Raw genomic sequence first — 25,644 nt, 5'->3', positions numbered from 1 at the left:
GGGGTATCTTTTTGTGTGTGTGTGTGTGCACGCGTGTGTGGAGATATCTACCATTACCAAATGTGAATAATTCCTTGGCACATTCTATGAGAATGTCAACCAATAACTGAACATTAAGACATAATCACAAAAATAGTAGAGCCTGATGTATGATATAGAAAAGGAATTAAAGGGATCGCAACAGAAAATGAATTTCACAGAACAGAGAAAGTTGTGCCAAATTAAGGCTCGCTTATCTCAAATCTTGAAAGGCGACTGCATTCATAAAGATACAATGGGCGAAGGCCGAAAATTGAAGTATGTAGCTGTTGCCAAGAATGCACAGACAGAGGAAACATATATCTTGAACCAAATGGAAGAAAATAGAGTCAGATAAGTACAAATCGCAGTCAATGTCATCACAAAGATGAAGTTTGCTAAACACTTGGCCGTAGACAGCTCACTTTCTATTCCTTCGCGAGGGAAATGACCTTGTGAATGAAAATCCGACAACAATTCATCCTTGTCACAGAATGTATCCATCAACCATGAAGCAGCCTCATTTTCAGATTCTGGTATATCGGCAACAGAAATACAGCGGACGTGCATATGTACTTCAGCTGGATCAACCCCAAAGGCATTGTCCAAAAAAGAAGGGCAATGATGCTTGTAGCCAATTGTGATGTCATAAACTGAAAGAGCACGAAACAGACAGTCAAAAGAAGCCTAATTGGAAAATTATGGAAACTGTGACATCTTTAAAGCATCTAAACTAAGCTTAATAAGTCCTGATAATCTTTGCGATTACTCTATTATTTTCTTTCTAGGATGTTATAACTTGAGGCACACCTAGTTATAATGAGCTAGCAACCAAATGAAAGTATACTTGAGAAAGAACAGTATGAAGAACCTCTATTTAATTTGAATTTTAATGATGATACTAAAATCAATAATGCATGACCATAATGAATAAATCATATATTCGGATATGCTCTCATTCTAATGTTTCTGCAACTAAAAGAATGGTATATTGGTATAGATAATAAGACAGGCATCTGTGCTCGACAGTACTCTGCTCCCACTCAATTGGACAGCGACTAGTCATATCTAAAAGGAAAAGAACTTCTATTTTATATGTGAGGCACTAATGCCACATACATCAGGAGGAAAAGGAAACAGCAGAGAATAGATCTATCCACATCAGACATCCTTGTCCACCACGGTCAGCTTTGACATGACAACTGACAGGCCTATAATACACGAGTCCACCTCCGAGTCCCAAGAATATCCATGTATTAAGATGAGCACATTCTAACTTCAGAAGGGGGAAGCATGACTCATATTCTATCTCTAATGTTATACCTGTGGCAGATGCAATCTGGCTTGCTAAAAGAATATCAGATGTCCCGGAAACCACAACAATCAAGGACAAAGTCATCTCTCCCTCTATCCCCTTTTCCTCCTCATAATACTACTGATAACCAAATGCAACAAAACACAGCCATATCTGAAGGCAATTAATTACTGTACTGCCATCAAATTTAGTTCACAAGCAGACTCCATCTAAATGAATCCGCTAAATGCCTCTCATTGTTTAGGCAAGACAAATGAGGAAGTAATAGCAAATACTTGTAAGTTGCATCATCTGGGTGAGAACATGGAGGAACGATATTGGATAATGAAGATATGGAATCCATACTCAAGAGTAAATAGAGAACTTAGGCCACTAAAGTAATCCAATTTAGTATCAGAAAATAGTATTCCTACATTATGGAAGGCTAAAAACAGGAAAACTAATTACTAACATCGTCCAAATAATTACACAAGGAAGAAGGTAAAAGAAGTGCTACCTGCATCCAGGGTACCTCTCAGCTCCTCCAAACAAGCACAAAAACCTTTTGTCTTTGGAAGAAGTACGTTCTTCAGAATTGGCAATCCGTTTTCAGAAGCATATTTTTTACTACGGATGCACTTCTGTTCTCTGTATTAAAGCAACGAAGCCGCTAACTTCAATTAATTAACGCTAGTACTAAAGAGGAAATGCACTAATTATCATGCCACAAGGACACACAATCCCACGTACATATACGTAGAATTCGAAAGTAAAAACATACGTGAAATCAGTGCCTTCCGGGAAAACAACAAGCCACAGTGGATCTTGAGGATCTTGATAGGTCCCGAGCATCTGACGCAGCTTCAATGCATCAGCATCCCATTTTCTCTCAACAGGTATGAACTCCATGACATGAAAAACCCATCCAAACACTGGCAATCTCATCAAACTGCTCTTAAGTATATACCTGAGCGAACCCACACATCCTTTGCGCAAAGCAAGATCCCACAAGTACATCCAATCAACCTCAGTTCGATGGTTTGCAATAACCAAGACTCGCTTTGCGGATGGAACAGAATCTCCAGAGATCACCACCTTGGTTTTGTTAATTTTTTCAAACCAAAAAGGCCACAAAGCTAACCAACATCCGAAAACAAAGGATATTCCCACTCTGCTATAATGGACATTGATAGTTCGCATGCCAATAGCAGGCCAAAAGCCAAAGAACACTAACAGTATAAATGCAGAGAGTACTAACATAATTAGACAGAAGATACCCCTTACCATCCTCAACGGGGTTAGATTACGGTGCCTTGGTTGCTTTCCAAAATCATCAGCCATTTGAACATTAATGAGGTTGCAGGCAACAGAGTACAATTACTAATAAGATCCACTAATTAATACAGAACTCCAATATTACTAGGCATCAAAATGGCAATCAACCCAAATGGGATTAAAGACCTAACTGCCTCTATTATCCTGTAAAACATGAACAAAAAGTTGTTGTGTTAGCTAAAACTAAAAGGGAGAGCTCTACACTTGCAATAAACTCATCAGAAAGTAAACCTTGATGTAAAATAACTACAAGAACTTAAACAGAAAGTTCAAGCTTTTTAGCTCAATGTGGCTTTAAGAAACAACTATGGTACATTATTCAGTTCAGAAACACATAGTTATTATGAGAAACAAGCTACTTCCTTTTTCCTAATTTAAACACCCAATTCAGTAACCTAATAAACAGTCCACTTGTATACTAAAAGAAAGAGCCATTGACCTCGAATTCAAGAACACAAACACAAATTCTTGAAGTAAACAAGTACTCAGAAATGTAACCGGGAGGATACCTCGGGAAGTGAAGCAAACAAGAGCTAAGAAATTTAGCTGAAAACTTTCTTGGGTTGAAGGATCCAATGTGGCTAGAGTCTCAAAAGTCAGAAACGTGCACGTTTAGCTAAGACTGGAGAGACTTCTAAAATGGTCGTGCAAACACAGTGTATGCGGGGTTCGGGCCGGGTCAACCCGTATATGGGGGAATTATGCCCCCATTTTCTAGCAGCTTTTCGTAGGTCTCATAATTGCGCTCTTATTTAGGCCGTTGTGTGGTTATCAATGATCAATGATGTTGATGGGGTGGGTACCTTCTCTTTTCAACCACATTCTATGGTGACTCCTTATGTCCTAAAGTTCTTTTTTATTATTCCCGTTGGGATTCTAATTACTGTATTCCAACTACGATTTTTTCCTTCCCTCGATATAAGATTTAGTAAAAAAGAAAGCGCTCCAATACGCAATAAAGGAATTCTATTCATTTCACTATAATGTTGATGGTCGAAAAGTTATTTGCAGCTTGACTAAATGCGGAAAATTTTATACAACTGATACTAGTTGTATGAGGTAATTTTTTTGTCTCTCAATTTTGTGGACCCAGATTTATGTGGACCCAGAAGTGTAAGATTGGAATCCACAAATTTGTGAGACAAAAAAGAGTCTCACACAACTAATGAAAGTTGTGTGAGATACACAATAAAACTTCTCACCAAATGCTATTGTTTTTAACCTCCACTCAATTTTTTCCCAAATGTCTACCAAAGGCTTGTGAAATTCATTATTTGCAATTTTGCATATACTACTTCGATTATGAGCATTTACAAATATTGTACTTCAATATTTGTAGTTGAAGTTACATATGAATATTTCGTTAAAATAGCACGGTATAGCCAATTTTCGGATTGGTCATTCAAAAATAGCCACCATTTACGAAGTTAATGAAAAATCGTCACTATTTTGCTACAACAGAGACCGGCCCCGCATAATATACGGGAGTTCGGTGCATCTGTGTACGAACTCCAGCATATTATGTTGGACCGGTATACTTTGCTGACTCCTGTATAATATACAGGAGACTGGAGCACCGGTACTCCAAACTCCAGTATATTATACTAGACATTTATACTTGTTGGAACTCCAGTATATTATGCTGGAGTTCTAGTGTACTTATGCTGCTGGAACTCTCGTATAATATGTTGGAGTTCCAGCATAGTTATCCTGAAACTCCAATATAATATACGGGCGTATTTTCCGGGTTTTGAACAGTGTTTTCGCTCAGATTTATCTTTACATGAAAAGTAGCTAAATTTCGATTACTTTTGAAACTGGGCTATTTTTGAATAACCAGTTGTAAATCTGGCTATTTTTAAATTCGGATGAAATAATTACTTGTTTTCACTCACTCACAAATTGTTAGTCCTGTTGTTTCGAAAACAAAAAAAAAATCTTCAGAAATTGTGTTTATTTGGTAGTTTTAAAATAATTAAAAAAAGATTAACTGTTGCCGCTGATGATGCCAAATTTCAGAATTTCCGTGGATCATATTTAACTAGAAAAAGTTACTCAATTATTAGACAAAAAATTAAGGATAAAATCAAAATTGGCCTCTTGAGCTTTCAAGCAAGAACCAAAATGTCACCTTCTCTTTTGAATGCAAAGCAACTTAACTCCTTTTCTGCCACTTCTAGTTTATTTTTATTTTTAATCATTTTAATATATATGAACCTACTCCAGAGAGGTGCACACATAATTAGCGCAGAATTGGCAGATAGGCAAGGCAATTGATAAAGACATTACTTCCTATCTGGAAATGACCATGTTGCTAAATTCTAACAAGTGTGTCAGAGGCATTTCCTCTGTGAAATCACAGTTTACAAAATTCAGTCTTATGATTCGGATATTTCAATAACACAAGAATAAGATATATTAGATCAAAATGGTGAATGTCTATGATGTTAACGTCTCTTGGAAAACCAAGCTATTAAGGTTTTGAAACAGGAGAAAAATGGGATGGAACCTCCAGACAGCCATCACCAGCTCCTAACCCACGTCATTTCATTCAACTAGACCTCACCTCGTTACTTTGAAACTCTGCACAACAGAAGACAGCAAAACTGAGATCAGAAAGATGCCATAACACTAGTTTTGAACACTTGCCCCTTGAATATGGTCAAGGCTGGCGACAAAATGATATACTAATGCTATTGTTCTGAATGTCCAATTTTCAAATAATCTTTTAAGCTTGCTAACAGAATATCTACACTAGACTAAAATGTGTGAGTGGATTTGACTATGTGGAACAGTGTTAATGTGAATTGTACGCTTTATCATTCATTTTTTCATTAGAAATAGTATGTTTTGCACTGGAAGAAATGCAACCCCAATAGTCTAGGAGATACGATATATTCAATTTGAGCCATATGATTAGACAATCAATCATCCCTCTTGGAAAAGGGGTAAAGCCTGACTCCAACTCAGCCCATAATTCAGATTTCTCTTTTCTTGTATCAAGAAGCCTCACTAATTCAGTCAGCAAAGCAATCAAGTGGAGAGGCAAAAGGTGAAAAAGATACGGGACGACAACAAGTTGGTGGTGGTGCAAAAGACATGAGGGTCAAGAAAAGTAAAGAGACGAGGGTACTTCTTGTTTGAGGATGGAGAAAACTGAGATAAGAGACAAGAGCACCATAATTTCAGCTCCTGTTCAACTCCATCAATACAAAAAACATTTATGGCTTAGTTCAAGTGTTGAAAGAATGATACAGGGGGATTAACCCGACCCACAACTTCAAGATGGTCTAAGTAGAATTACTTTTCTCAAAAATCATGGAAAAACTTCGACAATCCATTCTTCAATCATAATAACTACTTAAACAATCTTCATTCTGATAAATAGAGCAACTTAAACAAACCAACAGTAGTTGAACTTTCTAGACAAGGTAGAATCAGGAAAATATATTCCCCTTTGTAATTCTTTTGAAAAGTAAATGATGGTACCCTGAGCTCAAGTGACAAAGTCTAGCTAACACAATAAGACATTTTATCCAACACATAACATTTAGGCAATTCAAGAATACATACCTTCACCCTTTTCATAAGGTCTTTGGCTTTCTGATCATTCTTAAAATGATCGCGCACCGGCTGCACCACATTGAAAACTAAGTCAGGAGGACAACTAAAAAAGGTGGAATCACAAATATATTGAACTATAAAAAAATAAAAACAATTTGTGACAGTAGTCTATTCGATATTAACTATACAACCTGAAGCGCACCAGGTACTAGCCATCAAGTGTGCAATAACTTAATTTACTATTTGTTGATATTAAATTGCATATATGATTGATTACACTGAGTCTTTAAAATAAGAACCTTGAAATTTAAAAGATACTCTAAAGAGATGAAATACGCTACAAACAAAGAAGTTATTCTATAGGGTGTTGGGGCTAATAGCCTGTTTGGCCAAGCTTTTTTTGGGCTAAAAGTGTTTTTTTCGGCCAAAAGCACTTTTGGCCAAAAAATGAGGTGTTTGGCCAAACTTTTGGAAGGAAAAAAAAAAGTGCTTTTGAGGAGAAGCAGTTTTGGAGAAGCAAAAAAAAGTAGCTTCTCTCCAAAAGCACTTTTCTGAGAAGCACTTTTGAGAAAAATACACTTAGAAGCAGTTTTCAAAAATTTGGCCAAACACTAATTACTGCTCAAAAGTACTTTTCTAATTAATTAGCCAAACACAAACTACTTCTCACCAAAAGCACTTTTTTAAAAGTACTTTTGAGAAAAGCACTTTTCAAAATAAGCTGATTTTAGAAGTTTGGCCAAACGGGCTATGATTAGTTGTATATATCAAAGAACTACAGGTAATAAGACCAACAATCAAAAGAGTACTTCTCATGTTAAAGCTACTAAAGTAATACTAGTAGAATATCAAAATGCAGAGTCAAATGTCAATGCAAAACAAAATGGCAAATTAGCAAATGCATCAATGTAATACTAAAAACAAGGACTACATAAGAGATTAGCACAAACACCAACTACCAGCAGCTTAGTAAGATGTTGCCATCTACCTGTAATATCTTATTGATTGCTTTTGACAATGCAGGTTTCAGGTCTGCAGGATGCAAGTTCCCACTTTCATAGTCAGCCGCTAATTCTTCAAAATTCTTATAGGTCCTAGTGTGGGAAAAAGAACAAACCAAAAGATGAGCTAAAAAATTGTACTGTGTTTACAAACCAGCTGAATGGATATGAGAAATACATGAAATGACTCACTTGTCGCCACCATTCTCAGCACTTCGCTCAAGTTTGAATTCATTAAACCAAGGGAGGACGATATACTTGATGTACTCCAGACATGGATTCTTTTCTACGACCTTTGGTGGACAAAAAGCCTTCTTTATCTTGAGATTTACTTCTGCCTTTGATGTTCAAGCATGGCACAAGGAAAAAAAAATACTGTCACTACACTAGAACCTCATAGGCAACAAAACCACCTGTTAAGAAATCTACTATGAACACTGGCCATCAACCTAAAAACAAATATAGCACTATGTTACAGGTGATTAATATATATAGCTAGATACCTCTTCATCCTCCATGTAGATGGAAGAAGAGGGGTCACTCTTGGACATCTTCTCTTGACCTTCCTGCAAACCAGGAAGCATATCTGCACGCCAAAATCATAAGGGAACAAACATATCAAACAAAAGAGTTAGCTGAGTAAAATATGAATTCTAGAATACAAAAAGATTATCGTACGATGGGACAATATGATAGGCTTGTTTTTCCTCTTGATGTCATCACAGTACTCTCTTGCAAGTACATTAACCTTCCGTTGGTCCATGCCTAGTTGACATATGTCAGCCTAATAACAAGAAAATTTTTATTTAGCTGGTAGAATCATAATTTAAACAAATAATTACCACTCCCGCACAGACCATGGAAGATTGAAGACAAGCACACATAAAAATACAGGCTACAAATGAAACTAATGTATGCAGCTCTCATATCTGTCCATATCAAGAAGCATATGCCACTGAAACTAGAAACTCAAGGCAATCCAGCTATATGCCTAGTAGCAACTGAAATGCGTGTTTTACTCAATTGGTAAACTAGACAAGCAAGAACCAGGTTGTCAAGTGACATTGCAGTGTTGACCCAGACAAGCAAGAAGTAAATTGTTCAGTGACATTACAGGGGTAACTTGCATGCCTAAAACAAGAATAACCGTGAAGGTACAACAACAATAAACCCAGTGTAATCCCACAATTGGGGTTTAGAGAGGATAGTGTGTATGCAGATCTTACCCCTACCTTGTGAAGGTAGAGAGGTTGTTTCCAATAGACCCTTAGCTCAAGGAACAGTGACAAGGAAGCAACCAACCATAACAATAACAAGAAAAGAAGAGAAAAGAAAACAAGGACTCACGTATACTAACAAATATCTAGAGATAAGAAAATATTACTAATACTATCAGTAAGAAAGAAACAACATATAATAAAAAGGTCTAGGAACAGGAAATAAGAATATTACTAATACTATCGGTAGCACTAAGAGACACCCTCGGCTCCCTATCAACCTTCAACCCTAATTCTCGACCTCCACACTTTCCTATCTAGGTCATGTCCTCGGTGAGCTGAAGCAACGCCATGTCCTGCCTAATCACCTCTTCCAAGTACTTCTTACAACACCATGTGAAGGTGCCTCTATTATTCCCAATAAAGTCTCACAAAAGATGCTTATATTTAATTATCCAGCTAAAAATTATTTACAAATAGTTAGTTATAAAACAGCTTACCTTAAGGAAGAATATGTCAGCACATTGCATGCATGGGTAAAAAATCTGGGCTGCCGTCAACTCATCTTGCTCAGACCGACCCATAATTTGGCAGCACCTTATAATGAAGGGGAAAAAAACATGTAAGCAATCACTGACTGTCCTTTTCAGGAGAAGCAAGAGAGTTTTACTTGCTTTATCCTTTACCTTAAAATCCTGGGAAGCTTGTTCCTTCGAGCTATGTCCATAACAAGTGGCCAGTACTCATGAGCTCTAGAGTTAATCTCTTTTGAAGACCATAGAAATTCCACTTGACCCCCTTCAAGATTCATTCCCACAGCCTTCCATATCTCAATCAAATACTGACCAACAACCTCAATTTTCTTCAGATCACCACCCATCTTGTTATTTAGCTGCGCAAACCAATCTGCAATCCAGATCTTCACCTTGCAGCCAGCCGAAGTCAGTTTGTTGACGTTTAGTGCCTTCAAAACTCCCTGTTTAGCAAAGAAATTGTAAAAAAGAACGAAACAGTCATGAGATGCTAAAAAGAACATATAACTGCACACAAGCCCCTCCACTATATCTGACCTGTACAAATGTAACATGAAAAAAGAATGGCATAAATATAAATTTTCCTGAAAACTTATTCAACAATGTTTCACTTAGGTAATTTAATTCAAGTCTATTTCAGCAAATAATAAAATATTTATGAAGGCAATTGGGGGTTATCTAAAACTAGAGGTTCTCAAGATCTCACACTTATACCTGCAAGGACATACAAATGGGGAGATTATTCCCCTTCTTTTCATTTTTTCTTAACCAGAAAAAGATCCAACTCCGGTGTTTTCCCTAATGGTCTACATTACAACTGGTCAGCATCCAGATATAATTTTGAACATACCTGGAACTGGAATCTAGTCATGGATCTTCCTAAATTTGATTCATTTAAAGACTCAAAGGTGAAAATACCCCTTTAATGCATATACTTTAATTTCCAAAGTATTAGCTTATATCAGAAACTTTCCTGCAGAATGATGCATCTCTCGACATTATTCCATGGTAAAACAAAGAGAAATGGTTCACAAACAATTGCCAAATATTTACCAGATTTTCCTCTGTATACCTTTCCAGTTTCCACTATTATATTTTCTTCCATATGCAGGCCAAAGTTTTTGCCAAAACAGTTAGTAAATAAATTTGATCGTCCAGTTATCTTTACTGGCAGAATTTGGGTTATCTTTTGGTAATGGCATCATAGAATTTCAAGAACAAACCCTCTATATATATATATTGTACCTTCCCTTTCCTCAAGCCCCCATTTTTCCTCATTTGTCAATCACAGATCCCAGACGTGCCACACTTTGGTGTCCAGAAAAGTTTAAAGCTACTACAGTCTACTTTCCACCGTCTCTTATTGACTAGTGCTTTCAGCTAATAATGGGCTAGAAGCAACCAATTTAAGTCAACCCATGGTGTTTTTTTCTTTTTTTCTTTTTTTTTTTTTTTTTTTTGGGGGGGGTGGAGGGGGATGGGGGATGGAAAAACAATCATGTTCAATTAGAATTCAAAGGCAAATACGCACATCCATTATGCAAACCAGACACTTGGCAAGTGACAAATTTTTATCATGTTCGTTCCTGTAAGTTAGAATGTGGGTGGAATTCAGGTTTATGTACCTGAGCAATGTGCATTCGACCAGAAGGCTCAAAACCATCATAGCAAACCGGTTGTGGCTTCTTTGCCAAAAGATTCATCAACTCATCCTCCTGTATGCATTCTTCGCCAATACTCCTAACAATCTTGAACTTCTCCTCCAATCTCATCCTAAAATCAGAATATGCAACAAATTTAATCTTACATTCGAACAAGACTAAAACACACAAAAAAAATATGCTTTCATACATGGGAAGAAAAAAAAACACAATTTCAGAGATCTCACTACATCAATCAACTAATCCCCTATCCCAAACTAATTGAGTAAATTGGGACAGCTATATGAATCTTCCATGTCTGTTTATTCGGTGTCATACATTCCAATACTCAATAATTTGTCATGTGTTACCCGATTTAACATGCTCATCGGAAATTAAATTAGACAAAAGTACTCCAAATAGAAACTACATCATCCCTGGGAGCATACTGAGAGAGAGACTTACTGCGAAGTTGAAATGGAAGGGTTGGATGAGGAAGCTGTCAATGAGAGTGCATCAATGGCTTCTGAAGCTTCTTTGTTATCCATCTTTCAAAACTGAGATTTTGCTGCGGAGAGAGAGAATTAGGGTTTAGGAGTGGCACGACTGTTCTGAAGAAGAAGAAGATGGATAGAACGAATAGCATTTTGCCACGTGTGCGCAGAACTATGGCTGATCGGTCAACAACTGAATTTTGTCTAATTATATTTTTTCATTTTTTGTCTAAAGCATTTTATTTTACCAATTTTAACTTTACCTTATGATACAATCTGTTGAGTTGAATATTAATTTTTTTTAATTTTAATATAGATATCTTAGCAAAATGTCATTCGCCTTTTTGATCCTTTCAAAATAGAGTCTTATCAAAATATCATTAATTATCTAATATTTAAGAATAATGATTTTCCTAATATTTAGGACCTTGATTTCAACTAAATTTTTTGTTAATAATTTTTTTCATAGGTAGGAAAAAATCATTTTATTTCTACTTATAAATATGGTACTATATATAAAAATTAAATATGCACAATCTAGACATGTACTTTCAAAGTCGTAGTTTTTATATTGAAAGTTTTTATTAAACTAAGACAAAAAAAGGTAATTAATTTGTCAATTTCTAATCCGAACATATAATAGATAACAAATTATCCATTTGTATGATATTAGACGTCTAATTTTTATCACTAGATAAGATTTTTTTCTCGAGAATTTAAGTTAAGAGAATAAGTAAAAAGTAGTTATTATTTGTTGTAGGTTTAAATTACTCTTTGTCATAGAATTATTAGCAATTAATTATATCTTAATTAAAAAGGAAAAGGAAAAATATTTTTTTGGTAAAAACAAATATGTTTGATTTTTCGGAGTATATAATAGTATGTCCATTACCCCTTAATCTAACATTCCTTTTATAAATCTTATGTACTAAAATGTAAATACTTATTTTATTAAATGCTCCACTATAATTTGATATAATATAATCAATATACATAATTATGATACTATTTAGCTCAACATCAAATTCAAGAAATACTTTCAAAATGATACATAAGAATTGAATGTCAAATATGGGTATACATGCAAAGCGTGCACTCTAAAAATGATGTCCTTCGAAAAGTATTGATCAACTTTTTTTACTCTTCAAACATAAATTCACATCAGACAATCTAGCTAATTGGGATCAATATTCTATCATTTTAAAAAACATATTTTATAATATAATTTATTTAATAACTCAAATACATTATTCAAAAATATTGTTGTAAAATTTTAAATTAATATTCATTAATATATGTATACGAGCAAAGCGTGTACCCTAAGACTAGTGTTACTACTACAAAGTAAATTTTCCTGTATAAATTTTTGAACTTGCCTAAAACTTAAGATATAATTATCATCATCATCATATCATATCATCATCATCATACTATATTATAAGCACGAAGACTTTTAGGTAAAGCTAATTTACCATAATAACCTTCAAAAATTGAAAGACCAGATTATCCTTTATCTAAGATTAAAATTACTTCCCATTAAATGATATTTTGTACTTAATGTCCTTTTAAAAAATTTACAATATTATATATATATATATATATATATATATAGGGGAAAGGTGCTAATGTCAAAAGTTGAAAGATGAAAATGTCCATAAAAAATTGAATGATCATTCTACCCTTCATTTAAATACTATTCCTATAATATTCTCGTACTAAAAAGTAAATTACTTTCCAAAAAAAAATATTTGCATTACCTTGATAAATAAGAAGAGTGAATTTCCGGTACAGTCAATTAGTGAAACCGATTCAAATCCTTGGTGCCCTTTCATTTTTCTTACATTATTGCAAAAATGTATAAATTCTCCCAAACCTTTAGAATTCCATTCAATGTTTGTCTTTTCGGCTTCTAATAATTATTACTATTCATCCTTTTGTCATCTTTTCTGTCACTCTATAAAACTAAGTCAATTAAACAATTCTTTCCGCTATCAAATCATTGTCTATTGGAATTTCTTTCCAATAAATGAATATTGTTCTTTTATTTGGCAAATCTACTTACTATTTGCATGCAATCAATCTACAAATATTAATCAGGTAACTTTTTTCTTTTACTGTTAGTTTTTGTGAGTGTTGTGCTAATTTATAGTTCTTGTATGTATTTTCAGTGAAACTATATTTTATTGACTCATTTCTTATACATGAAAAGTCTAATCGAGCACCTTGCAAAACTCTATCTTTTTGTCTAGAATAATCTTGTCCAATTTTGATTTTATTTATATGACTGCTTGATATTTAACCTTATACGTAACTGCTATCAATTTGCTTATTTCATATGACTTGCAAAAGAATATTTTATTCATGTTTTTAAATATTATTTCTATTTGCTTATTTGTCTATTTAATAGAAAATGGAATAAAGAATGTAACAAGTGTTACTGTGTTGCTGTTGCAGTTTCAGCCAACTACTACTGATTGTTGAAGATTTGTTCTACACAAATAAAGACATTAAAAGCATTATATGGAGTTGATAGCAGCGACGAAAAGAGCAAACAAAATTCATTTTGGGCTGTACATGCAACTTCTTGAACTATATATTCAACATTTTCAAAGACGAAAATCTCTGACAATTTAAGGTAGAATTTATAATCTTTTCATTATATTCTAGATCTCTACTCTTCGCACTTGTATAACCTAGGAAGAACTATCCTCCCTCATGTGCAGAGGCAGTGGCGGACCCAAGTGGTGGCTAGCGGGTCCAACTGAACTCGCTTTACAAAAAAATAATATTGTATATATGTATAAATTAGGATTAAAGCTGTGTAAATTTTGTATAAATATTTATTTGAACCCATTTGACAACTACTATTTTACGACTTAAGTTATATAATTCTAAGATTGAACCCGCTTGCACAAAATCCTGAGTCTGCCACTGTGTAGAGGTGTAAACATTGTTATTCATATTTCATGCTATTCTTTTCTATTTGTATCTATTCTTGAATACGTTATCTTGGTGTGAAGCAAAAGCCTCAAATTAGTTTTAGTCCTACGCGTGTGTGTATATATGTGTGTGTTTATCTTTATTATACTAATTTGATATTAGGCACATACTATTAGAAGATTGAGCATTTTCTTGTTCTTTAGAGATACTATTAGGTGTAAACTTAAGTTTTCTATCCTTCATGTTTAATTTTTTTGTACTCTTCTCATTTAGAGAACAATGGTGTTTCTATGATGCAAAACTATTTTGGCTTGGATGTTTAATAAATATTTGTTGCCTTCAACAGAAAAAGCATGTTAGATTGTTACTCTCAATTCTCATATGATGGGCTTACATTTAAATTCAAATTCCTACTTATTTTTTTTCCATTGAAATAGAACTATATCAATTGTCGAATAATCTTAGGAACACTTCATATTCATCCTGTCGTGTTCATTTTGCTCTCTATCTCCCCACTTTTTTACTTTTATCAAATAAAACTATTCATGTATATTTTTACAGGTGTATCTATGGAATTTTACCTCAAAATGTATATTTATATGATTTTAAAAAAGTTTATACTCACTGATATGAGGTACACGCACAATGTGTGTGCTCAGAACTAGTACTATATTATAAGTGTGAAGCTCTAAAGTGAAGGTTGAATTACTAAAACATCCATCAAATGTTGAATGACCATTTTGCCATTCATTTAAACATTACTTCTATAATAATTTTGTATCATAATATAAACTTATCGTTCAGTAAATGTTAAATATTTATAAAAATAAATTAAAATAACTGCCTTATAATTTTAGCGCTTTGCTTTGAAACTCTTAATATACTTATTAAGTTATCATGATGCATTTAAAATAAACTAATCATGGTGCAATGAAGTCTTTACGTTTTTCAAAATACTCCTTTTAAAATTTATGTAAATGTAACAAGCATTTCAAAAGTTTTAATATTCTTAGCTTATAAACTATTTCAGATTCATTTTGCTAAAGATATGGAAATTTTCACAACTTGAAAGTACTTCGGTATAGGTATTTCATTTGTTCTGTTTCATTGTCTTGATTGAACAAACTGGAGAATTTGTGAGAGTTAACATTTTTTTTTGTTTCCCATTCGGTATCCGTATTGGAGCCCGATTATATCCCAATTCGTGCCGCGTAGAGCCTCATACGGGGGAAAGCGATCCCTACAAAGAATTTTTTCATACACAAGAATCGAGCTTCCTACCAAGAATTTTTTTATACCCGAGGCTCGAACTCGAGACTTCTGATTAAGAGAAGAGTAACCCATCCGCTCCCCCACATTCTTTGGTGGTGTGGGAGTTAACTTTAGCACAAGCAAAGAATAACATATAAGACAAGTTATTCTCTTTTCTCTAGATCAATTTTTTTCTCATTTTAAATTGTTGGTCGTCTGTTTTTTTTAGTATATTAATACGATTGGAATAGGGGACCGAGGATTGCTTTGGATGCAGGAAGAGAGGAAAAATTGGGTAGAAATGTGAGAGCTGATATGTATTCATATAATTATTGTTGCAAACATGGTCCTCTTTGCTGCATAGTGTATGTATCTGGCATGTCCGGAATTTTTACTTTCGGGATCGTGACGGCGCCTAACATTTCCCTTGCTAGGCAAACCAAGGTTAGAGAACTGTTAAGTCAATTTCATTTAATTTCAATAGACAAAGTCAATTAAGTTTTTAATAAGATAAAACCAGTTGTGGACTGACATAATGCCCAGAAGCTATTATAGTACGGATTTGGAGTCACAACTCACGAGTTTCTAGATTTTACTACAAATAGGCTCCGAAAGAAATACAAAGGTTTGAGAGAAAGGAAACACTGAAATAAGAAAACATAGGAGGGGACTTGAAGGCTTGCGGGCGCCAACAGATCTACCTCGAGTCTCCGAATAAGAAGATCCAAGCTGCTCCAACTCATGGACGACTAGGGCTGGTACCAAAATCTGCAATAGAAGTGCAGAGTGTAGTATGAGTACAATCGATCCCATGAGCTCGTAAATGTCGAGCCTAACCTCGACGAAGTAGTGATGAGGCTATGACAAGACTCCTACATAATAAACTTGTGCAGATAACAGTATATGTACAAAATTAGAGCAAATAAGAGCTAGACAAGTAATATCGGGAGGGGGGCATGCTGAAGGAATACAAGATAAGAAAATCATAGCAGAAATGATAACTAGAACAACCAATATGCCTTGAACCAGTGAAAGTAATTAAACACAATAAAGGAAAGTGCACGGCATCACTCTTCGTACATTAACTCTCATAACATGGCACGACATCACCCTTCGTGCATTAACACTCACAATATGGTACGACATCATCCTTCATGCATTAACTCTCACAATATAGCATGACATCACCCTTCGTGTATTAACACTCTCCATCACCATATAGAAATGAACAAATAACAACAGGAGTATAGAATATCAAGAGCAAGTCTTACTTCAATATTGGTTCTACAATACTAACCTCAACTTTGAAATCAATACTCAATTATCACCCAAAACCCATAAACATGATAAGAACGGTCAATTTAACAAATAACTAGTCTAAACATGGATAACGTGATCAAAGGAAGCAATAATTGCAAGAAACAAGTCTCACCTACATGTTTTAACCCGACAACAATGCATAAGTACTTGTCACCTCACATGTATGTTGTACACAACATAAACATGTAGCAATTAGACAAACAAGTCATATTCTCTCAAGTCAAGGTTAACCACGACATTTACCTCGTTCCAATGACCAAACTCAAAGCTCAACCACCGCTTTGCCTTTCAAACGAGCATCCGAACCAATAGAATCTAGCAATTTACCAACCAAATGATTCAAAATAAGCCTCAGGAACTACCCACAGTTGCAAAGGATTCAATTTAGGTCATTATTGAAAAAGTCAACAAAAGTCAACACCCGGGCCCGCTTGGTCCAAACGCGAAATTCAGACCAAAAATCGATTACCCATTCACCCACGAGCCCGGTTATATAATTTATTTTGGAATCGACTTCAATTCGAGGTCTTAATCTCCATTTTTCAAAAATCCCTAATTCTACGCAAAACCCCCAAATTTCCACCATGAAAACTTTAGATTTTAGGCTTAAATCTTGAGAAATGTAGTGAAATATTGAAAGAAACTAGTTTAGAATCACTTACCAATGATTCAGGGAAGAAGATCTCCTTGAAAAATTGTCTCTAGGGTTTCTAAGTTTGAAAATTTGAAGAATGAACAAAAAATCACGTCTAAGTCCCATTTGATCAATTGCAGGTGTCGCATTTGCGACATGGGGTTCACAAATGCGAGCCCCGCAAATACAAAGAACCTATCGCAAATGTGAAAGTTTCACATTCTTGCTTTCATTGCATTTGCGATGAATTGTTCGTAAATGCGAACATTGACCCTTCCGCAATTGCGACCACTGGATCGCATATGCGATCACTGCCCCCTCTTGACTCACTTCGCAAATGCAAAGTATGTTTTGCAAATGCGAACTCAATGTGGCCCAGGTACTCTTCGCAAATGCGAACCCATTAGAGGTCGCAAATGCGATGCCTGATCTCGCAAATGCGAGACCAGAGGCCTGCACCAGAACTGAAACACCAGCAACACTTTCTAAGTCCAATTTCACTCTATAGTCAATCTGAAACTCACTCGAGCCCTTGAAGCTCTAAACCAAAAGTGCACATAAGTCTAAAAACATCATACGAACTTGCTCGCTCGATCAAATCGCCAAAATAACACCTAGAACTACGAATTGAACACCAAATCAAATACAATTTTCAAGAAAACTTTGAAACTTCTATTTTCACAGTCGGACGTCCGAATCACGTCAAACCGACTCCGTTCCTCAACAAATTTGACAAACAAGTCATACATACAGTATTGGACCTATACCAGGTTCCGAAACCAAAATTCAGGATGTCATTCAATTCATGTTGAATTTTTCATTATATTATTTTTATTAATTATTTTATTATTAATTATTTAACTTGCATTTACCTGGATCACTTCAACGGTAGTTTATGAAATAAAAATAAAAAGATACAACGTTATTACAATTTTTATACTTTATTATGAAAATATACTATTAAAGTTAATCATCTCATTCATTAACTTGGGATAAATGCCAGTCTCCCAATTTCATATGTTTTTCGCCAATACTTACTAGATCAAATAGTTAAAATAAGAGCATATTCTCGTAAGCTGTATCTTTTAAGATATAGTTTAAGATATAGTTTGCTTGTTATTATTGCGAGACAATTTACTATATTTGATCATTAAAACTTTTTAAAATGATTGTTACAATTGATACTAAATTTCTATTATTATCTGTTGGGATTTATAAAAAAAAAATAGTTTTTGTATCATTAAAAATCTAACCATCCATACCCTTCTTAATGGTTAATTGTTGAATAATTTATGATTATGAAAGTTTTATCTCCCGCAAATATAAAAAGTATGCCCAACCTTTAAATATTATGACTTATACAACAAAAACAACATACCAGTATCATCTCACATCGTGGATCTGGGGAGGATAGTGTATACGCAAACATTATCCCTACATTGTGAGGATAAGAGGTTGTTTCCAATAGACCCTTGGTTCAAGAAAGAATAAGCACCACATTAATAGAAATATAGACAAGGGATCGTATTAAAATTAAAGCCATATAAAAGCAGAATAAAAACAACATGACAGTAAGGTGATCAACAATGAAAGAAAACAACGATTAGTCATAAAAACCTACTACCAATAGAAAGCGAGATTGCATGCCGATACTATTGTTACGAATACTCTAGACTACCTACCCTAATCCTCGACCCCCATAGTTTCCTATCAAGAGTCATGTCCTCGGTCAGCTAAAGTTGCGCCATTTCTTGCCTAAACACCTCTCTCCACCTTTTATTTGGCCTACCTCTATCCCTCTGTAGGCCATCTAATGTAAACCTCTCACACCTCCTCACCGGGTATCTGTGCTCCTCCTCCTCTCATGACCAAACCACCTAAGCCGCACTTCCCGCATCTTGTACTCAATAGGGGCCAAACCCACCTTGTCGCGAATAACCTCATTTCTGATCCTAATTAACCTGGTGTGCCCGCACATCCATCTCAACATCCTCGTCTCTACTACCTTCATCTTCTGGACATGAGCGATCTTGACTGGCCAACACTCAGCCCCATACAACATCGTTGGTCTGATCATCACTCTGTAGAACTTACCCTTTAAGTTTTGATGGCACATTCTTGTCACACAAAACACCAGAAGCGAGTTTCCATTTCATCCATCCTGCCCCTTACGTATAAATTATTCTTTAAAATTTTATCCTTCAAAATTAAAAATTGATTTCAATTGAACTAAACTCAAATAAAGGAGATGAAAGTAGGTGACTGGTTAAAGGATAAAGAAAAAGATCTTAAGAGTAAATAATTAAGGTCTCGCAATCGACGCTAGTGGAATTTTCGGCTAATTATTAGTCCGAGTCCAACAAGGTATTGGAAAAAGAGAGATTAATAATTAATAAATAAAATCTATATCTATATCTATCTATATTATATTTATATTAAAAAGAGAGTAGTATGCATTGTGGTTAAGTCAAGTGACAAGCTAAAATGAAGCCACTTGGCAATTATAAGATATTAATTATTAGAAATTATAAACGAAAAGTAATTAAGAGAAGTAGTTTAATGAATCTTATACATAATCTTAATATATCTTAGACAAATATAATCTCTCTCTCTTTATATATATATATATATATATATATATATATATATATATTTATATATATATATATATTGATTCACTCATAGATTTTCTTCTAAATTAACTAGAAGGTAAAAAATTAATTAAAAACTATAATTGGAAAAAATAAAAAATATACAAAAACATAAATTGAGATAACCTATGACTATTTATACTTTGAAGTTAGTTAAAATATAAAATAAAACTAAAATTTATTTATGATATTAAAGATTTATTGACTTCAAAAATTAAAATATTCAAGCAGTAAAATAAGATCTTATATAAAGTATACAATTATTTATAAGATAAGAAAAAACTTAAATATTTATATCTTCTATATATATTATATTAAAAAGGAAGGTAGTGAGGCATGACATTAAGCCAAGGGGCATATTCAGAAAATGTCACTTAGCATTTTTAAGACATAATCTAAATAGATTTTTAGACAAATTTAATAAGGATTAAAACAACTTAGATTTGATCAAATTTAATTTATGGTAGAAATCAATTAAAATTGACTCACATTCTTATAGTAAATAAATTTTGATAGCTTTCCAAATATAATTATTCACTAACCACTTGATCTGTTTTCTTTTCTTTCATTTCATAATTTTATTATTTTTAGAAATAGTATATAGAGAAATAAAATGATAATGAAAACATTATCATTAGATATAATGTGTTCAAACAAATAAGAAATTAACTTTTATGATTAATATTAAAATGAGTGTGGTAGAAATAGATATTAAATTAAACAAGCTAATGAAAGCCACATAATAACAATGTAATAATATTATGTATTGAATAACAGAATAGCAAAAATAAGGAATAAATAGAGAGAAATTAATCAAATCTTTCATCATAAAGAAAATGCTAAAACTTATTTAAATTTGAGACGAGAAAGTTGTTATTTATCTATTATGATAAAAAATATCATAGGATAATACCACACAACTTATGTCTAACAGATAAAATAAGAACTTAAAAATATTTAAAATAAATTAGAAATAGCGTGAGAATATTTATGCTAAGAATTAGTTTAGAAAATAAAATAAAGTGAAATAAAATACTATTGATAAATTTAAATAGCTTAAGAATTCAAGAAATATTTTTTTAAAAATAGATATTTATTTTAAGATTAAAAAGTTTCTAGATTATCTATATTATATTAAAGGATAGTAATGGATAATAATACTAAATAAAGTGGCACCAAAAATTAAAGTCTTACTAGATATAGAATTAAAATTTAAAAATATAAAATAAATATCTAATATAAGTAATTTTATTAACTAAAATTAAAAGTCAAATTTTGTATGTTGAAACTAAAAGAGAATTTTTTTTATTGCATGTAATACAAAAAATAAATATAAGAAAACTTAATAAATTTGGAATATAATAATAAAAGAACTTATATATTAATATTTTATACTAATCAAAGTTACAACTTAAAGTCAAATATGATATTATTTTTATTATGGGTAAAATACTAATTAAACATTTCTTAATAGGGAAGAGACTATATAAAGAAAAAAATAGATACAATGTGAGAATATTTATACTTTAAATTAATTTAAAATAAAATAAAGTAAATAATTAAATTATTTTCAAAAATACTATTGATAGATTTAAATAGTAAAATAGTTTTGAGTAAGAGGATAAAAGCGTAAAATATATTAAATTTCAAGAATAAAACATATATTATAATTATTAAAAGGATAATAATCAAAATATAAAGTCAATTAGTAAGCCGAAAAAATCACATGAAAGTATAATAATATTAAATAATAAATAATATTATAATTATAAGCAAAAAACAAAAAAATTGTGTAAAATTTAAAAGAATAAAACTTATTAAAGCTTGAGATAAAAAATAAACTAATACTGAGAATTTTATTAAAATAATATAATTTAATATGTTCAAATGAAACAAATCACCACATGATATAGTTAGTAATTTTTAATATTGATAACGAAACGAAATTCAAGTACTAAAATTAACCTATTGGATTATATAAATATAGAAAAAGAAAACAGGTTATCCATTATGAGATTTGCGAAATGGTTTCATGTCTTGCTTCTTAATTAATATCTAATGATTATCAATAAATTTAATCTGGAAGGTTTATATTTTAAAGCTATTTATACATAATTCAAATAATCCAAATCACAACTCGACATGATTTGTGTTCGCGCATCGCGCGGGTACTAATACTAGTATTATATTAAAAGGAGGATAATGAAGCATGAGGTTAAACCAAGTGGTATGTTGAGAAAATGCCACTTGGCACTTTTAAGACATAATCTAAAAATATTTTAGACAAATCTAATAAAGATTAAGACAAGATTTGATCAAATTTAATTTACATAGTTATTAGATTGTCTTTGACTACATATCATTTTAATTTGGATATAAGATTTTGTACGTTCTGGGTTATTATATAAGGAAACAATGATTTAGTTTGAGTTATCAAAAAAAAGTTATCGACCCATATAATTTTCTCATTAATGCTACATTAAATAATAAAATAAAGCAAGTAAATACTTAATACTCAAAATAATATTTATAAGTTTAAACACTATAAAATGAATATTAAAAATAAATGGAAATATTATTTTAATAGAAAGAAAGCTCATATTCATCTATATATAATATGTTATAACGGAAATGGCGAACAAAGGTATGAAGTAAGTAGCAAGCTAAAAAAAATCACATAAATAGTGTGACAATATTAAGCAATGGATAACGCAATAACTCTTTTAAATTTTGCCTCCAAAATCTAGGATTTAAGATAAAGATAATTATAAAATTAGTTATAGTAAAAAAAATAGATCATAAAATTTAAAAATAAAATTAAAACTCAAAATTTTCGATTGAAAATAAAGGAGAACGGAATTTAAGCTTGAAATAACTACATATGCAACAAGCTATATGTTTTAGATTTATGTAAGTAGTAGTAATAATAACAATAATAATAATAATAATAATAATAATAATAATAATAATAATAATCTATATCTATATTATACTAAAAGGAGGATAGTGAAGCATGAAAGTAAGTCAAGTGGTGTATTGAGAAAATGACACTTGACACTTTTAAGACAAAATCTACATATGTTTAAGACAAATCTAATCCATATCTAAATCTATATCTATCATATATACATTTCCGATAAATATGTAATTGTACCTTTTTATTTTGAATTAATATGCTTGATTTTTGGCATTCATTATCAATTTTTCTTAGTTAAAATTCGGCCATTGCGTTTATTAATTTAAGTTAAAATTATGGTTTGTTCAAATATTTTATTTTGAAACATTGACTATCACGTTGCTTAAAAGTATTTGACCCAAGATATAAAGAAAATGAACTAAAGATATATATTCACGTTAAAACGAGGTAGGTGATATATAAATTTTTTGTGTAATTTGAATTTTCAAACATACATTGTATAAAAAAAATGTTCCTTATATAATATCTTTCCACAATTTTATTTACCGTGTTACAAAAAAAATTAAATATAAGATTTATTTGAATTTGAAATCAGAAAGTATTTTTGAGTTATGACGAGAACAATTATACATTTTTATAATAGCACGTAACTCAAATTTTAATAGATAAAGCCAAAAACCAAAAATATTAGGTAATAAAAAAAATTAAAGCAAAAAATTACAATTTTAAGAGATTATTTAGTATGATAATATTTATGTTTAAAGTTAAATATTTTATATTAATGATAAAAGAAAAGAATAATTTAATTGCTATGGTGTACAATAAGAAAATATCAAATATTAAAAAAATGATAGATTTATAACAAATAAACAAAACTTCGGTTTATACTTTGGACCAATTTGAAATCACAATTTAGTATAAAATGTAATATTATGACTATAGAAGAATTCTAAATGGGAAAAATTAATTAAGATATCACATAAAATGTACAAAAGGTGGACAAAAATAGTATGAGTATATTATACTTTGACTTGATTTAAAAATGAAATAAAGTAACAAAATAATACACAAAATATTATTGATAAATTTAAATTATATAAAAAACTATGAACACTTAAATTTTTGTAGTAATAAAAATCTATTTTATCTATTTAATATTAAAAAATAATAATACATAACAAGAATTTACTGCGCAAGCTAATAAAAATTATATCGCAATGTAACAATTCTAAGTAAGAATAATGTAAGAAGAAGGATAAGACTTATTTGAATTTGAGATGACAAAACTTTTTTTGAATTATGATAAAAAATATCATATATATATATATTGGAATCTTAACAGACAAAGTCATAAAATAAAAAATATCAAATATTGAAAATTTACAATCAAAATAGTAAATTTTAAATATATCCTATATAAAATATTGTTGATAAACTATTCAAGAACTGTGATCAATTAAATTTTCGGAGTTACTAAAAAAATAATAATCAATAACATTAAGTCAAGATCCAAGCTCCTAAAAAATTGCGTCGCAATATAACAATTGTAAGTAACAATAATATCATAATAATAAACAAGTAACAAAAGGACAAAAGTTTTAAAAAATTAAATATAAAAATATAGAATGATAAGATCTATTTGAATTTGAGGTGAAAATGTATTTTTTGAATTATGGTGAGAAAAGTCATATATACAATGGACAATAGCATATATCTTAATCTTAATAGACAAAGTAAAAATCAAAAATATCAAATACTGAAAAACTTCCAAGCAAAAGAGTAGATATTAAGTAAAATATGTGAATTTATCTTATAAGAAAGTAAATTAAATATAAAACCCATAATTTGAAATTTATGTTAAACATAAAAGAGAGTGGAAATTTTTTATTTGCTTATTGTATATAGTATAATAATAATTATTAAACAAAAAAACTTAATAGTAAAGAACACATTCAAATTCATAATTAGTACTGCATATTTGTTGATATTTATAATTTGAATTTGTTTTAAAAAAAATTAATAACTTTGGACTTTTGAAGATGAACAGTAGAATAAAAGTTTCAAGAAAAATTTTAGGAGTAAGAAAAATATATATCTGTGTTATATTAATAGGCGAGTAATTGAAAAAAAATTTAAGTAAAGTGACAAGCTAATAAAACGTAATGAAATAATACTAAGTATAGTAGATTATGTAATAAAGAAAAATAATGAACTGAAAAGCTATTTGTGATTATATGAATCTTTTTATAATTTCATAAGATTCTTTTATTGGTATGTTTCATTGGGTAACAAGAAGATAGTTGGAATTTAATTCAAGCAATATGATAGAATGTGCTCAAACAAATTAGATCACATAACATAATTTAAATTCTGTAATATTCTTCGCGAATGTTTTGTATCTTACACATCAATTTTAAGTTGAAATAATAATTCTTTATTTAGTGCAAGCTTTGTATCTAATCTTATTTGGGTGCAATATACATTACTATAGGTATCTTTAATTAAAATTTTGTGTATAATTCAGTTATGGTAGGTATCCTTTTTTGAGAAAAAATCAATTAAGTTTTTATTTTGTATCTAACACATTAATTTTAAGTTGAAATAATAATTTTTTATTTAGTACAAGCTTTGTATCTGACCTTATTTGTGAACAATATACATTACTATAGGTATTTTTAATTAAATTTTATGTATAATTCAGTTATGGTAGCAAAAACAATTAAATAGTTATATATATATATATATATATATATATATTAATGTTGACAATTCGGACAAAGAAATATTTCTTAAAATAACAGTGAAAATATTGTTGCAACAATTAGAGTTTTACGA

General features: G+C 31.4%; 2 protein-coding genes across 2 annotated transcripts; both read right to left on the bottom strand.

Annotated features, from left to right (window-relative positions):
- Window positions 1–192: 192 nt before the first annotated feature.
- Window positions 193–3,389, bottom strand: LOC104248201 (probable 1-acyl-sn-glycerol-3-phosphate acyltransferase 5). Its single transcript, XM_009804418.2, has 4 exons — window positions 3,157–3,389; window positions 2,094–2,791; window positions 1,830–1,960; window positions 193–671 (listed from the first exon to the last, which is right to left on the bottom strand). The coding sequence occupies exons 2-4, from the start codon at window positions 2,651–2,653 to the stop codon at window positions 262–264; spliced, it is 1,101 nt and encodes a 366-aa protein (XP_009802720.1). The 5' UTR covers window positions 2,654–2,791; window positions 3,157–3,389; the 3' UTR covers window positions 193–261.
- A 1,531-nt stretch (window positions 3,390–4,920) lies between these two features.
- On the bottom strand, window positions 4,921–11,221 carry LOC104248196 (tyrosine--tRNA ligase 1, cytoplasmic-like). The gene is made up of 10 exons (XM_009804409.2): window positions 11,068–11,221; window positions 10,588–10,735; window positions 9,116–9,405; window positions 8,930–9,026; window positions 7,891–7,996; window positions 7,716–7,798; window positions 7,405–7,550; window positions 7,200–7,305; window positions 6,221–6,280; window positions 4,921–5,230 (listed from the first exon to the last, which is right to left on the bottom strand). Exons 1-10 carry the CDS (start codon window positions 11,148–11,150, stop codon window positions 5,210–5,212), a joined length of 1,140 nt encoding a protein of 379 aa, XP_009802711.1. The 5' UTR covers window positions 11,151–11,221; the 3' UTR covers window positions 4,921–5,209.
- Between the last annotated feature and the right edge of the window lie 14,423 nt (window positions 11,222–25,644).

The sequence above is a fragment of the Nicotiana sylvestris genome, chromosome 1 (assembly GCF_000393655.2).
Source record: "Nicotiana sylvestris chromosome 1, ASM39365v2, whole genome shotgun sequence".
Classification (NCBI taxonomy): domain Eukaryota; kingdom Viridiplantae; phylum Streptophyta; class Magnoliopsida; order Solanales; family Solanaceae; genus Nicotiana; species Nicotiana sylvestris.
The sequence above is the reverse complement of the archived record's forward strand: the minus strand, read 5'-3'. Positions and strand labels throughout refer to the sequence as shown.

Bases quoted from the DNA above. Each gene is read 5' to 3' on its own strand.
- LOC104248201 (XM_009804418.2), bottom strand. From the start codon at position 2,653: ATGGCTGATGATTTTGGAAAGCAACCAAGGCACCGTAATCTAACCCCG. The intron at 1,961-2,093 runs GTATGTTTTTAC...GCTTTAATACAG, and splicing joins CCGGAAGGCACTGATTTCAC to AGAACAGAAGTGCATCCGTA. The intron at 672-1,829 runs GTAGCACTTCTT...GTGCTCTTTCAG, and splicing joins GAGAGGTACCCTGGATGCAG to TTTATGACATCACAATTGGC.
- LOC104248196 (XM_009804409.2), bottom strand. From the start codon at position 11,150: ATGGATAACAAAGAAGCTTCAGAAGCCATTGATGCACTCTCATTGACA. The intron at 10,736-11,067 runs GTAAGTCTCTCT...TTCTGATTTTAG, and splicing joins CCTTCCATTTCAACTTCGCA to GATGAGATTGGAGGAGAAGT. The intron at 7,997-8,929 runs GTAAGCTGTTTT...TCTTGTTATTAG, and splicing joins CTGACATATTCTTCCTTAAG to GCTGACATATGTCAACTAGG.